We start from the raw sequence: 15,565 nt of genomic DNA, 5'->3' as shown, positions 1-15,565 counted from the left end.
ACCTTTGTTTCATATTATTTACAACGATTTGACGTAAAGTGAGAGTAAAAAATATCTAATCAATACAAGTAGAATAATATAAAACGAAGGCAGTATAAACATTTAATTTAAAGTGCGAGCACCTGTAAATAATTGCAAGCCCAATAACCTTGCGTCAAAAAATTTATCAAAGTCACCATTTTTTAGGCGTATAAAAAAAACGTGGTAGAAAAACCAAGAATGTCCCAGAAAACTCCCGCCCCTTCTAATTATAACAGTTCTCGACAAGCCTGTACTCTCTTCCTTTCCAACTCCACATCTTTCCACCTTTCTCTCGATCCTTCACTTTTACCGCCATTAATTTCCATCTTTCTCCTACAACTATATATATATATATATATACCATCTCTCAAATTCATTTCATTCAATCAACACAGATTACACAAACAATCAAACAATAAGATCATCAACAACCATCTCTTTACTTCCAACAAAAACAACACAAACACTGTTTTCTTGATTATTTTCTTTGCATTCATATTATCATCATGTCAGCCGGAGCGAAAGCCGAAGGCAAGGCTATTGGTATCGACCTTGGTACAACCTACAGTTGTGTGGGTGTATGGCAAAATGATCGAGTTGAGATCATTCCCAATGATCAAGGCAACCGTACCACCCCTTCTTATGTCGCCTTTACCGACACTGAGCGGCTTATTGGCGACGCTGCTAAGAATCAGGTTGCCATGAACCCTCAGAATACTGTCTTTGACGCTAAGCGTCTTATTGGTCGACGTTTTTCTGATGCTACTGTTCAGGCCGACATGAAGCACTGGCCTTTTAAGGTTGTTCCTGGACCAGCAGACAAGCCTATGATTGTTGTCAACTATAAAGGGGAAGAAAAACAGTTTGCCCCTGAAGAGATTTCTTCTATGGTTCTGACAAAGATGAAGGAAGTTGCTGAGGCTTATTTGGGACAGACTGTTAAAAATTCTGTTATTACTGTCCCTGCGTATTTTAACGACTCTCAGAGGCAGGCTACGAAGGATGCCGGGTCGATTTCCGGGATGAATGTCATGAGGATCATCAACGAGCCTACTGCAGCTGCCATTGCTTATGGTTTGGATAAGAAGGCGTCGAGGACAGGGGAGAAGAACGTGCTCATTTTCGACCTTGGTGGCGGGACCTTTGATGTGTCCATTCTAACAATTGAGGAAGGGATCTTCGAAGTGAAGGCCACTGCAGGTGATACTCATCTCGGAGGTGAAGATTTTGATAACAGATTGGTGAATCATTTTGTTGCTGATTTTAAGAGGAAGCATAAGAAAGATATTTCTGGAAATGCTCGGGCGTTGAGGAGGTTGAGGACTGCCTGTGAGAGAGCAAAGAGGACTCTCTCGTCGACTACTCAGACGACAATTGAGATTGATTCCTTGTATGAAGGGATTGATTTCTATTCAACAATCACGAGGGCAAGGTTTGAGGAGCTGTGTATGGATCTGTTCAGGAAATGTATGGATCCTGTGGAGAAGTGTTTAAGGGATGCAAAGATTGACAAGTCCAAAGTTGATGATGTTGTGCTGGTAGGAGGGTCGACGAGGATTCCTAAGGTACAGCAGCTTCTGCAAGACTTCTTTAACGGGAAAGAACTCTGTAAGAGCATTAACCCGGATGAGGCAGTCGCGTATGGAGCTGCTGTACAGGCTGCTATTCTATCAGGTGAAGGTGATCAGAAGGTTCAGGAACTGCTCTTACTTGATGTTACCCCGTTGTCTCTTGGAATTGAGACAGCAGGAGGTGTGATGACTGTGCTCATTCCAAGGAATACAACAATCCCGACGAAGAAGGAGCAGATTTTCTCTACTTATTCTGATAATCAGCCAAGTGTGCTGATCAAGGTGTACGAAGGAGAGCGTCCTATGACCAAGGACAACAACTTGTTGGGTACATTCGAGCTTAAAGGAATCCCCCCGGCCCCTAGGGGAGTTCCTCAGATTAATGTTTGCTTCGACATTGATGCAAACGGTATCTTGAATGTTTCTGCTGAAGATAAGACTGCAGGGGTGAAAAACAAGATTACTATCACTAATGATAAGGGGAGGTTGAGCAAGGAAGAGATTGAACGAATGGTGAAGGAAGCGGAGCAGTACAAGGCTGAAGATGAGGCGGTGAAGAAGAAGGTGGATGCTAAGAATTCTCTTGAGAATTATGCATACAATATGAGGAACACAATTAAGGATGATAAAATTGGAGGTAAGCTCGATGCTTCAGATAAGCAGAAGATTGAGAAGGCTGTTGATAAGGCAATTGAGTGGTTGGATAAGAATCAGTTGGCTGAAGTGGAGGAGTTTGAGGATAAACAGAAGGAGTTGGAGGAGTTGTGTAATCCTATAATCGCGAAAATGTATGGTGGTGGTGGTGCTGCTGGTGCGGGGATGGATATGGGTGGTGACATGCCAGGTGGTGGTGCTTCAGGCAGTATGGGTGGAGGTAGTGGTGGTGCTGGGCCTAAGATTGAGGAGGTTGATTAAGAGGGTTATGTTTTGTGAGTATGATATAGAATATCCTCTGTTATAATCAAATTGTTCTTGTGCTTTTGTATTTTGGGGTTTTTCTATGGGGGGGAAAGGGGCCAAGGATATTGAGAAATAAAGCTTAGCTTATGTTTAGCATTGTAACTTTGGTTGTAATTAATATTATCATATGATATAAAAATATTTTGTTATAATTCATATCCAGTTGTGTTGTGCATTGCATATCTAGTGCATGAAGTGCATCAGGTATTACCTTGGTTTAACATTGTTTAAACTGTTTGATACAAAAAACATTAAGTAGTAGGTATAATGGAAGGGTAAATTTTCTGCATACTTATAATGATTCATCTAGATTTTAGCTGTGAATAAAAATAATGTATAAGTATTAACTGATATTTACTTATTATAATAGATAAAACATAACACAGTCACTTCCATTTCAGGGCAGAAAACAAAAGCTTATTATGTAGAAAATTATGTTTGAGTGGAACTTTGTACAGAGATTTCAGAAAAGGAACTATTGACCAATTTATGAAACAAAAGTGATTCAATCAGGGTGTTTTCTTTCTATGATTCCCTGTTTAATATAAAAATAAAAAATAGATATATAAATAAAATCCATGTTCTCTGTATATTAGAAACTCCATTTTGCTTCTTGGTTGTTTTTCTAACAATTTTAGCGTGAACAACAATCTTTTGAACTGAACACATATATTCATTAAAAAAACAATGGTAGTTTTTAGTTGTTATTGTAATAGTATAAATAAATGTTTCTTTTAAGCTTCATTCTATGGGCAGATAATGCAGCTAACTAAGATTCATAATTCCATAGCCTATGTAGGAGTTGAACCTACATCATAGTGCAAATTGCACATAGCTCTACCAATTGAGCTAATAGGCTTTAATTGGTTTTTGAAGGAGAAAACAGCATATTAGGTTATTTTGTAATAAGAATACAAACTCGGCACAAACTAAAATAACTGATGTAAGCAATAAAACTACCCTAACTAACAACATGCACATTTTAGCTAAAACATAGCAACCAAAGGATACCACTTTGAACTGCATTGCACATACAGCTAACTGTATTGATAAATTTTGTAGCTACCACTGTGAGGGGTAAAACCTTGTGCCAACATTAGTTCACTGTTTCAGAACTTTACAACCGATCTCATTTTCCTAAAAACCTAAACAACATAAATCAACATCCCTAAAGAAAAAAAGGCATAACTCCTCTGAAAATCATCCCAGCAATTAGACAACAAGTAATTCCACAATTATCTCACGGGAATAGCATTAACTTGACCTTATATCTTAGAATATAGTCACTTCCAAACCAACAATGAACAATCAATATCTCATGCTTTATGTCAATTCAAATTCCTTCACCCCATTGAGAGAATATAAACTGAAAATATACTGAATCACTCCAAAACCCTCCCTCAAAACCTAGAAGATTTGCTGAAATAAGATTATGAGAATACAACTCAATACTTCCCAACTCAAGAAGACCTCTCCATAACCTCAATAATAGCACTTTGCCAGAAAAAAGTCGCAAGCACTCAGCAGTAATACACACCCCAAAGAAATGTAAATAGTACAAAATTCCTCGAGAAAAAAATAAACTCCACATCCCATACAATTCAAAAATCATCCAATCAATTCATAATCCAATTTTAGTCCTACATACCAAAACACAATCCACAAGAGAGGGATAAAACCTACAGCCATATATAGTTATCCGTGTCTAACATGTTATTTTAAACAGGATGAAATTGCAACAGAAGGTAACTTAATAAAATAAAATAAAAAACCGAATCAGGAAAAATTATCAAATATTCTTACTATAATACACAACTCAATACTTCCTCCTGAGTCCTAACCCATATCTAGCATAACATGCTAAAATAAGACACCAAGTAATGTTACACCATATCACACTACGAGTATTAGTTTGAAAGTGTATTCCATCCTTAAAATCAACACCCCTTGTCAATCACACTATATAAAATACACTTCGTATAAATCATGAAGTAGCTCACATCCATCTCAAAAAGAAAACATCGATAAGAACAAACCTAACCTTGACACCAGCATTTTGCAATACATACTGAGTATATTAATACTAAGCATCAAAACAGATACTAACTTACTAAAATGACTTTGACACTAACATCACAAAAAAAAAAAAAAAAAAAAAAATCCTTTTAAAAGAGAAATAAACTCCAAAACAGAAACAAGTGAATAGTCTTCCAACCAATTCCTAATCTCTTTCTATTCCTGAATGCGTAAACAGTAAACACCATGCACATTAGAGGATGAAAACCTTAAACTATAACAACATCAACTCAGGAAAAAATTTCAGGTCACCTTATTTCCACCAAAAAAAAAAAAAAAAAAAAAAAAAAAAAAAAATTGAAAATTGAAACCATACAAATTTCTAACAAAATTCAAAACCAATCAAAATTAACTCAATTATCTGAAAAATTACATCACACAAAATTTAACATACATATCTAGAACAATAAATCAACTAACAAATTATACACAAAAAATAGATGATAATTCCACAACATAAGTAGCAAATTACAGTAACATTTACCAGATGAGTTGTCGTTCCGGGCTTTGATGGTGGTGTTGACAGTAGAAGTTCCCCATAATGTTTACTGGAGTTGAGCGATTTGGAGGAGAGAGAATTAGCTCCGATGAAACCCTAACATACCGGTCTCAAAGACAATTTGAACTAATTCTTGCCCCAATTTGAAGATTTGATCGATGATTTACGTAATCAGAGAGTGAATTTAGACTAATAGGAGAAATCGGAAACATCTTCTGAGGCTAGGGTTAGGGTTTTGATCGGAATTGTTAGGTTTCCGAAGGGGAAATTGAAAGCAGAGAGAAATTTTAGAGGGGATATTATACAGTGAACTTATTGTTATTGTGAGTTTGTTGACTTATTGACCTTGTTTGACAAATTAACATGATTATTTAGATTTTTTTTTTTTTTTTTCTTTTTTTCAGTTTTGAAAAGAAAGATTACTTAGGGTTGTTTGGTTGAACTTCTTGGAATAGGTTAGAATTCATTTTATGAATTTATTTGTTTGGTTAGACTATTTAAGTATGGAATCTCATATTTAGAGGATTCTAACTCCACCCCATTCCATTGGAATCTCATATCCACCTCCCCTTAAGGATTCATAATCCATACTGCCACTCAAGTATGAGAATTCATTCCATGGTTAAACCAAACAACTTTAGATTGGTATGAGACATAGAATTCATGCCACCCAAGTATGAGAATCCATACCAATCCATTCCAGGTTAGTGAACCAAACGACCCCTTAAATATTACAGACTCCGTCGCTAATTGCATTTAAAAGTAATTATAATTATTGTTTTGACAAGAAAAAAGTTAATCATATTGGTTGTATAATTGTGTTAGTGGACAATTTTACTATGGATACAATGATACATGAATTATGTATTCAATGTAATTTTTAAATTATGGTTGTACATTTGTTAGAATTAAATCAAATACGGAGTATCATTCATTGAGTTGATTTTGACGAAAATATTTTATTTACCATTAAATTAAAAATTAGTTGCCATATCCCCTTCCTCTCTACACTACTTGATCATCATACTACTCCATCAATTATTTGAATAACTAACTGGATAAATAGGGTAAATTTTAAGCTCGACTTGGCAGGCTAATATTGATTAGGTCTATTCTATTAGCTATACTTTTTTTTTTAAGGAAATTATAAGCTATACTTGTATATAGTGACCAACAAGCTAAGATATTGACTTCATATTTATCATTGGGGGATTTTTTAAAGTTATCACAAAATGTTCTTTGTACTCCTTTCGATTTTCATTTTCTTGACAAACACTACATATTAATATTATATCTCTTCCATATAAGTTGAGCCAACACTTATCATGTCCACGGATTAGGGTGTCCTGGAATTTGAGCCCCGATCAACTCCTAAAAGTCAACTTTAGAGTTTGGGTGCTGGGGGCGCTTTGGTAGTTTCATTTATTCACGAGAGTTGGGCCACATTTGTCATTACTAGAATGCATAAAGAGCATTATGGCAAACCTCACCGACATCAAAAGTTCAAAACCATCAACAAGTATAACAACAATGACAAGTACATTGGTCAATCCAAAACATCCTCCCCTTCTATATTGGCTCACATCTTGTACGAGTAGTGATTATACCTTAAAGTAATATGATTGTTGCCTTCCATTGATTATCTTATGAGTATAAATATACAAATTTACAAGAGATAATCTTCCGTATTGACTAGCTACAAATTATACTATGAACTAGGCTATAAATTAGGCTAGAAGATATACATTAACCAAATTAGTTATATACAAAGTCAAACTAGAATATATTGCCATATATTCTAACACTCCCCCGCAGTTGAAGCGGGAGCATCACGAACGCTAAGACTGGCACGGAAGTCATCAAACAAAACCCGTGGAAGGCCCTTCGTAAAGATATCTGCAATCTGATAACGAGAAGGAACATGTAATACCCGTACCTCGCCTTTAGCGACTTTCTCACGAACAAAAAGAATGTCCATCTCAATGTGTTTTGTGCGTTGATGTTGCACCGGATTTTTCCAGAGAGGTAGATGGCACTCACATTATCACAATAAACAATAGTTGCTTTTTGAATAGGAAAATAGAGCTCGAGCAACAAATTCCTGATCCAACAAGAATCAGATACCACATTAGCAACCCCACGATATTCGGCCTCAGGACTGGACTTAGATAATGTAGGCTGCCGTTTAGAGGACCAGGAAATCAAATTATCCCCTAAAAATACACAATAGCTTGAAGTAAACCGCCTGGTGTCGGGGCATCCCCCCCAGTCCGCATCAGTATAAGCAACAAGTTTGTTGACAGAGGATTTATACAGATGCAAACCAAAAGACAAAGTACCCTGTAAGTAGCGTATGATACGCTTCAAGGCTCCCATGTGCGCATTGCACGGTGCATGCATATGGAGACATATTTGCTGTACTGCATAAGAAATGTTAGGTCTAGTAAAGGTTAGATACTGAAGAGCACTAGCAAGACTCCTGTACTTAGTGGGATCCTCATACGGAGCATCATGAGAAGCACTAAGTTTGGATTTCGTGTCCACAGGAGTTGGACACGGACTATAGTTCGACATGCCTGCCTTTTCAATAATGGAAATAACATACTTTTTCTGAGACAGGAACAAACCATTAGCATCACGAGTAACAGCAACACCCAGAAAGAAACTCAAAGGACCTAGGTCCTTCATTGCGAATTCGGAGCTCAGAAGGTCCATGATGTGAATCCGGAGTTGGGCAGGTGATGAAGTAAGAATGATATCATCAACATATAACAGAATATAAGCAGTATCAGTCCCCTGTCTGTAAATAAATAGAGAGTTATCAGATTTACTGTTAGCAAATCCAATAGAGACTACAAAATCTGCAAATCGCTGATACTAGGCTCGAGGAGCCTGTTTTAGACCATAAAGAGATTTGCAGTAGACAAACATGATCAGGGCGATCTTTGTCTCGAAAACCCATGGGCTGATGCATATACACTGTTTCATTGAGATAACCATGCAGAAAAGCATTCTTGACATCCAGCTGATGGATCGGCCAAGAGTGTGAAGTGGCAATGGAAAGAACGGTACGAATAGTCGCCAGTTTGACAACTGGACTAAAAGTCTCATCACAGTCAATACCCTGCTGCTGAGTCTTGCCATCACCTACAAGACGAGCCTTATACCGCTCAAAAGAACCATCAAAATTTCGTTTATGACGAAATATCCACATAGAACGAATGACATTCACATTAGGAGGTCGAGGAACCAAATCCCATGTATGATTAGCAATTAGAGCATTAAATTCTTCACACATTGCATTTTTCCAATTAGGGTCACGAATAGCACTAACCGGGTCCTTGGGGATAGGAGATATAGTTGTAGTGGTCATCGTGTTTAGGTTGGAAAAATATTTTGGGTTAGGTTTTGAGATACCATCTTTGGCTCAGGTGGTCATGGGATAGGTGGGGATAGTCGGCTGACTTAAAGTGTGGGTGGGGGAGAAAGGGCTGCTGGTGGGCAATGAGGAGGAGGGATCCTCATATCTGGAAGAAGTGAGGAGTGGGCTGTCAAACAAGGGAGGTAGGAGAATAGGGGTATGCCGGGCTGACATTGGCGAGCCCACATGCGGAGGTGCGACAGAAGGATGATATTTTGGAGTTTCAGCCATGGAGGATAAGCAGCGGAAGAAATGAGAAATTGAGGAAGGAGATGATGGGATAGAGGATGATAGGATCGAAACCCTAATCTGATACCATGAAAGTAATATGATCGTTGCCTTCCATTGATTATCTTATGAGTATAAATATACAAATTTACAAGAGATAATCTTCCGTATTGACTAGCTACAAATTAGGCTATGAACTAGGCTATAAATTAGGCTAGAAGATATACATTAACCAAATTAGTTATATACAAAGTCAAACTAGAATATATTGCCATATATTCTAACAATACCTCTCTAATCATTTGTAAGAAATAAGCATGAGTTAAATCGTTGGAATTTTTTTTGTAAAAACTAGCCTAATTTTATTTAATTTTTCAATTAAAAAAATAACAATCCCACATGACACATGTAATGTACTAATATGGAGAAATCAAGATCTTAATTTTGATTTTATACCCCATAGAATACAATCAATTAATTAATGGCATATACTCTGTTTACACAACATGTTTTTAGGACAAGATAAATTAAATGCCAATACTGTATTAATTAAAGACAAAGATGATTACTTGCATCAAAAAAAGACAAAGATGATTACTGTATTAATTAACGACAGAAATACTTGTGTAATTACTGAACAAAAAGTACAAAAGCTAGAGTACAGTATTAAATCAACGACAAGATAGCAGCAGTGTAAATTGTCGGAATTTCTGTATTATTATCAGCATTTCACTGCAATTTCCCTCGTGGTTTAACCTGCAACTTGCCATATGATTTTTTTATTTTTTTGGATTTTGATTAAACTTGCCAAATGAAATTATTTGACAGTAAAAATTATGGAACATTAGCAGTAAATTAAAGAAAAAGACAGTGTTTATTCCCACCGTCGATTTCACGAAATCACGATGATTTGGATATTTAGTGGTCTCCAACCAATCACCCACGATCTTACACAGCCATCAAAGATGCACCACCGATTCTTTCCTTATTCCATTTTTATAATAAAGTCTTTATTTTTATAATTTTAGGAGAGAGAAAGAATGATCGATCTATCCATGATTCTTTCATACCTTAATTTAGCGTCATTTTATTGAAAAATTAAGGAATACCAATACCCTGTTTTTTTTTTTTTTTTTTCACAGATCCCAAAGAAATTAACCCCAGAAAAAGACTTGTCTAAATTCTTTGAATTTCAGGAATTGATCTACACCCATTTGAGGAGGGAGAAAAACAAACAAAACCCAGAAATTTTAAGTCTTCTTGGCTTGAAGTGACACCCTTTTGAGGAGAGAGAATGTCGGAAAATAAGCAAGGTGGTGGTGGGTCACCGGGAGCGCCGGTAAGAAAGCTGATTACAACATCGGCGACGAAACCGACATCGTCGGTATTACCGTATCAAACCCCGAGATTAAGGGACCATTATTTGATCGGAAAAAAATTGGGTCAAGGTCAATTTGGTACGACATATTCATGTACAGAGAAATCAAGCGGAAATCTTTACGCTTGTAAATCAATTCCAAAAAGAAAACTTTTATGTAAGGAAGATTATGAAGATGTTTGGAGAGAGATTCAGATAATGCACCATTTATCAGAACACCCAAATGTGGTTAGAATTAAAGGGACTTATGAAGATTCAGTTTTTGTGCATTTGGTTATGGAATTATGTGCAGGTGGAGAATTGTTTGATAGGATTGTTGCAAAAGGTCAATATAGTGAAAAACAAGCTGTTGAATTGATTAAAACTATTGTTGGGGTTGTTCAGGCTTGTCATTCTCTTGGTGTTATGCATAGAGATCTTAAGCCTGAGAATTTCCTCTTTGATACACCTTCTGAGGATGCTAAGCTTAAGGCTACTGATTTTGGTCTTTCGGTCTTTTATAAGCCTGGTTAGTCTTCTGATTTTTTGGGTTTCGTTTTCGTTTTCATTGGGGTTGATCGCTTTATGATTTGAGTTATTGATATTGTGGGTCTGAATTATGTGATCTTGCTTTATTTTGCTTTATTAGTAAATTTGAGGTGAATGATGATGATTTTGATTTTGTTTTGCTTTGGTATGAATTGTGATGTAATGTTCACTTTTTGACATAAGTGTTTGCCTTTTGAATGTTGCATATCTGAATGAACCTGAGTGCTATGTAATTTACTTTCTTAAAATAGGTGTCTCAATGATGGGTATCTTAAAAATGTCATCATATATAGCACAGAATCTAGTTGTATATTATATTTTCATGCCCTTCCCTTTTGTTAGTGATTAAGGCTATAATGTGGCACCATTTTCAATTGTATGAATAAATACCAAATGCAAATTCTTTGTAAGAAGTTCTTTGTAACTTTGTAAGTAGCACTTTAAAATTTGGACAAAGGAGTTTAGGGAGCAATAACTGCACAATTAATAAGTCTTTTTGTTTGTAAAGGTGGCTAGTGGTATACAATTTACAAAGTACCTTAAAGATCAATTCCTACCAACCTAAGTATGTTGACATTCTTGACAATCCCACCAATACTTGGGTTTAACGTTTGAACTTTACCTGTTTTCTAATTTGCAGGACAATATTTTAGCGACGTAGTTGGGAGCCCCTACTATGTTGCACCTGAGGTATTGTGCAAGCGTTATGGACCTGAAATAGATGTTTGGAGTGCTGGTGTCATTCTCTACATTTTATTAAGTGGAGTTCCACCATTTTGGGCTGGTAAATTCTCTACTTAATATCTTTACAGTTTAAGCTATAGTATGTCATTTCTTCATCTCTGAGAAGCTCATAATTAATTTTTTTATCAACCTCCTTTGCAGAAACTGAGTCGGGAATCTTCAGACAGATTCTCCATGGGAAGTTAGACTTTGAGTCTGAACCATGGCCAAATATTTCAGACAGTGCAAAGGATCTGATTCGTAAAATGCTTGAGAGGGATCCAAGGAGGCGAATAACAGCTTATGAAGCTTTATGTGAGTCATATATCTGAAAATAATGATGACAAAATAATGTCTTAACTGCTTGAGAATTTTGTTCCTAACTTTCTTCCCCAAATTGGTATTTTTGCCTGCAGGTCACCCATGGATTGTGGATGACACTGTTGCACCTGATAAACCTTTGGACTCCGCTGTTTTATCACGTTTGAAGCATTTTTCAGCTATGAACAAAGTTAAAAAGATGGCATTACGTGTATGTTACTATCACTTTTAGTTATAGAGTCATGTGTTTGTTAAATACGGAGGTGATTATCTTCTTGTTTGTCCATCTCTCACAAGAATCAGATTGTCCCACATGTTCTGTATTGTTATTTCTTGATATTATTGGGCATTTGACTGCAATATGTAAATTAACGTTATCAAGAGAGAAATCAATTAACATAACAGATTTTCTGATTTCCAAATGTGATATCTTCATCTGATAACATTTTATCCTGTCTTGTAAACATTCTGTATACCAAAAGCAATTCGGGAAACAATGTGATTTTAAAAGTGGATTTGCAGTTCTGTTCTTGCATGGCAAAGAGCAAGCTCCTTTTTACAGCCTGTATGTTTATTATTGCATCAACTTTATGTCCAAAACTTCCTGCAGGTAATAGCAGAAAGTCTTTCAGAAGAAGAAATTGGTGGTTTAAGAGAGTTGTTTAAGATGATTGACACAGATAACAGTGGAACCATAACATTTGAAGAATTGAAAGTTGGGCTGAAGAAAGTGGGTTCGGAAATGATGGAGTCGGACATCAAAGCTCTTATGGATGCTGTAAGTCTTACATGTCCAAGGAAAATTGATGTTTGAAGGCTTGAAATCTCTTTTTGTGTTCTTCTGATGTCTTACCTTATGATTGATTGTCAGGCTGATATCGATAACAATGGAACCATTGACTATGGTGAATTTCTTGCTGCTACCCTTCATGTGAACAAGATGGAGAGGGAGGAAAACTTGATAGCAGCTTTTAAATATTTTGATAAAGATGGTAGTGGCTACATAACAATTGACGAGCTTCAACAGGCCTGCAAAGAGTTTGGTCTAGGTGATGGTCATCTGGATGAAACAATCAAGGAAATTGACCTGGATAACGTGAGTTTTTTTTTTTTGCTTTTCTCTCTCCTTTGTTTTTCTTTCCGATGATCGAAGAATTTCTATGTCCTTGGATTATCTGACCAATGTTAAATCTTTTAATTGTGTGACATGTATATAGATAGTCATACAGTCTTCAAGCATTTTTTTTTTAATTTTTTTTCCTGATATATGAGATCAATAGTAGTCTCTCTGTTTTTTATTTTATTTTTTTAGATATATGAACTATTGGTGAATTGTGGCATTCTAGAAATAGTAGCCATGCTTAAAACTGACACAGTAAAAGCAGTCCTGGTTCAACCTAATAGCTGGACACTTTTAGACTTTTGTAATCAAGCTTCCTCTTCATTGACCTTTTAATATTACCATTGTCTTGCAATAAATCCGTGGAATGAAAATGGATGAAGTTACTTCTCGATAAAATTTTTGGAAGATCTACACATTGTAATTGTAAATTTTAAGAAATATATGGAAAATGTTGGTGAGGTTTGACCATTAAGATTGAATGTATATATTCAGATGAAGATATAAGCAATTTTCTGAGTCTTCTTTGATCCAGAGAAACTGGTGCATCAGCTCTGCATGTAGAGCACCGTATATTTCACAGATCCTGATAGCTTTAACATTCAACTGTTAATATGACTTCATCTGTTGTTTTTTCTATATTTTCTTCATGCTGTTATTTAAAGTTTCCACCCCTTGATTTGGCTTTGGCCTATTTATTAGTCGAGTGCTTCTAGAAATCATTGTTGTGAAGGAGTAGAATTGACATTATTGACCTGGTCAGTGCAAAGTGCAAAGCAAGTTTTCACGGGAATCAGAAATTCACTTGCTTCTAGCTAAAATTGTATGAGATGTTGGTGACTGATATCTTTTTACTGATTGTTATGGTCAGATGTCTACTCTTGCTAATTCATGAATGATATGGCTTGAGTTACCATGTCGTTACACTTTCTAACTGAATTGAGTAAGATGAAACTTTTGTGTTAGTATCTTGTAGTTGTGTCCCTTCTACCTTGAAATTAGCTTAAGCAGTGTAAATAACAATAGAGTTAACATCAGTGATTTGAATAGTGCAAATTTTGCCTCCATATATCTCAAAAAGGCCTTCCCTTCCTTTCTACATCTCGACATTTCCCCTATCAAGACTTTATAAATCATTGAGATCTGTTGAGCATCTCCCATGTACTCTCAGACTCTCACTTGCTACATCTTTCAGGAAGTCAGACTCATCCTCATCTTAGGGATGTGCATTATCAATGCATATATGAATTTTCTGGTGTGAGATCTCTGCTGACAGTATCACTGTTTAAAATTGACAGGATGGCCGCATTGATTTTGGGGAGTTTGCTGCGATGATGAAGAAAGGTGACTCAGGAGACGGTGGAAGAACCATGAGGGGAAATTTGAATTTCAACCTGGCTGAGGCATTGGGAGTAACCCCAGCCGAGGCATTGAAAGTAAATCCGGCTGAGGCATTGGGAGTAAACCCAGCTGAGGCATTGGGAGTAAAAGACTCCACTTCAGATTCTAGCTAAATATTTTGTCTGCTGTACTGTATAGCTCTGAAGGATAGTGACTGGCAATAATGAAGCTGCTGATCTGTTGAACCTTCACTTATATGTTGCTTTACATAGATTGGATTTGATGAAATCCAGTTTTTTGAGATTTTGAATATGGGAAAACTTCCATTTACCTCAGATGAATGTGTGGAGTAGTGGACACAACTTTGTTTAACTTGTATAAGAATAATATTTAAGTTATTTACTGAGTTATCATCAGGCTACAATTTATTTTTCTTTTTTATTTAATGCCTAAGGACGGTCTTAAACTTTCCCAAAAAAATAGAGGATCAAGGAGAACCATACCTCCACTCCCCTTGGTGTGACCGGGGTTCGATCTTCACCCCCACCCTTCCCGTGATAGGAGGGGGCACCCCATATCTTACTGGAAAAAAACACATATAAAAAAAATTAAAGCTGATGATGCGGAGCTCACTTCATTAAGGAGTATTCATCTACATTTTTGCTCAAACTTTGAGCATTTTCCCATTTTCTCATGAGCATTAATTCTTCTTACGTTGCTCATTGATGTAAGGTACTGTAACTAATTATTTTTTGACTTTTTTTACTCATGATCAAAATTTTGCTCATTTGTGACATTGCTATTAGTGACGGGTAGCTCATCGCTAGAAAGCATAAAGTAGAAGAAAATAGTACTCCGTATAATATTTTGTGTTGCACATTTTCCACGCCAATAGTCACCAAAATACCATTAGATAAACATAAATTGTGCATCAATAAGATGAACATTTCTTTTGGTAACTTGAATGCGGTCCATATCACAGTTCTTAAGGCAATTCACATCCTAAGTTCGTAATCCATCAAAGAAAAAAGATTTAAGCACACCAAGTGTTTGTAAAAATGCCTAAACTAAAAGACATTGGTCTCTGGTACTACGTAGTAGTCCTTGTTAGGGCCTTTTCAAAGTCAGGCCAGTTTCAAAGGTTCGTTTATTGTTGCAATTATGTTTTGAATTATGATGCTTCTCAGCTTATAATTATGTTATAATGCACATTGCACGACGTATATCTTTTACCTTCAAATTTAATCACTTTATCTTGTACATACACGAAGCATTTATCAATGTTTAAGATATAATAGAGAATGATGATCATAAAATATCTTAGGATCTGGATGAAATTATACTTGGTATCATATATAATATCAATTAAGATTTATAA

The 15,565-nt window shown here is 36.1% G+C and overlaps 2 protein-coding genes across 2 annotated transcripts; both read left to right on the top strand.

Annotated features, from left to right (window-relative positions):
- Window positions 1-46: 46 nt before the first annotated feature.
- Window positions 47-2,708, top strand: LOC110731676 (heat shock 70 kDa protein-like). Its single transcript, XM_021911554.1, has one exon. The coding sequence runs from the start codon at window positions 528-530 to the stop codon at window positions 2,505-2,507; it is 1,980 nt and encodes a 659-aa protein (XP_021767246.1). The 5' UTR covers window positions 47-527; the 3' UTR covers window positions 2,508-2,708.
- A 7,011-nt stretch (window positions 2,709-9,719) lies between these two features.
- On the top strand, window positions 9,720-14,628 carry LOC110731674 (calcium-dependent protein kinase 11-like). The gene is made up of 7 exons (XM_021911553.1): window positions 9,720-10,662; window positions 11,323-11,466; window positions 11,568-11,720; window positions 11,822-11,937; window positions 12,337-12,504; window positions 12,598-12,822; window positions 14,145-14,628. Exons 1-7 carry the CDS (start codon window positions 10,071-10,073, stop codon window positions 14,358-14,360), a joined length of 1,614 nt encoding a protein of 537 aa, XP_021767245.1. The 5' UTR covers window positions 9,720-10,070; the 3' UTR covers window positions 14,361-14,628.
- The last annotated feature ends 937 nt before the right edge of the window (window positions 14,629-15,565 follow it).

The sequence above is a fragment of the Chenopodium quinoa genome, unplaced genomic scaffold, assembly GCF_001683475.1.
Source record: "Chenopodium quinoa cultivar QQ74 unplaced genomic scaffold, ASM168347v1, whole genome shotgun sequence".
NCBI classification, from domain to species: domain Eukaryota; kingdom Viridiplantae; phylum Streptophyta; class Magnoliopsida; order Caryophyllales; family Amaranthaceae; genus Chenopodium; species Chenopodium quinoa.
Note: the sequence above shows the minus strand (reverse complement) of the source record. Positions and strands in the feature narration are given on the sequence as shown.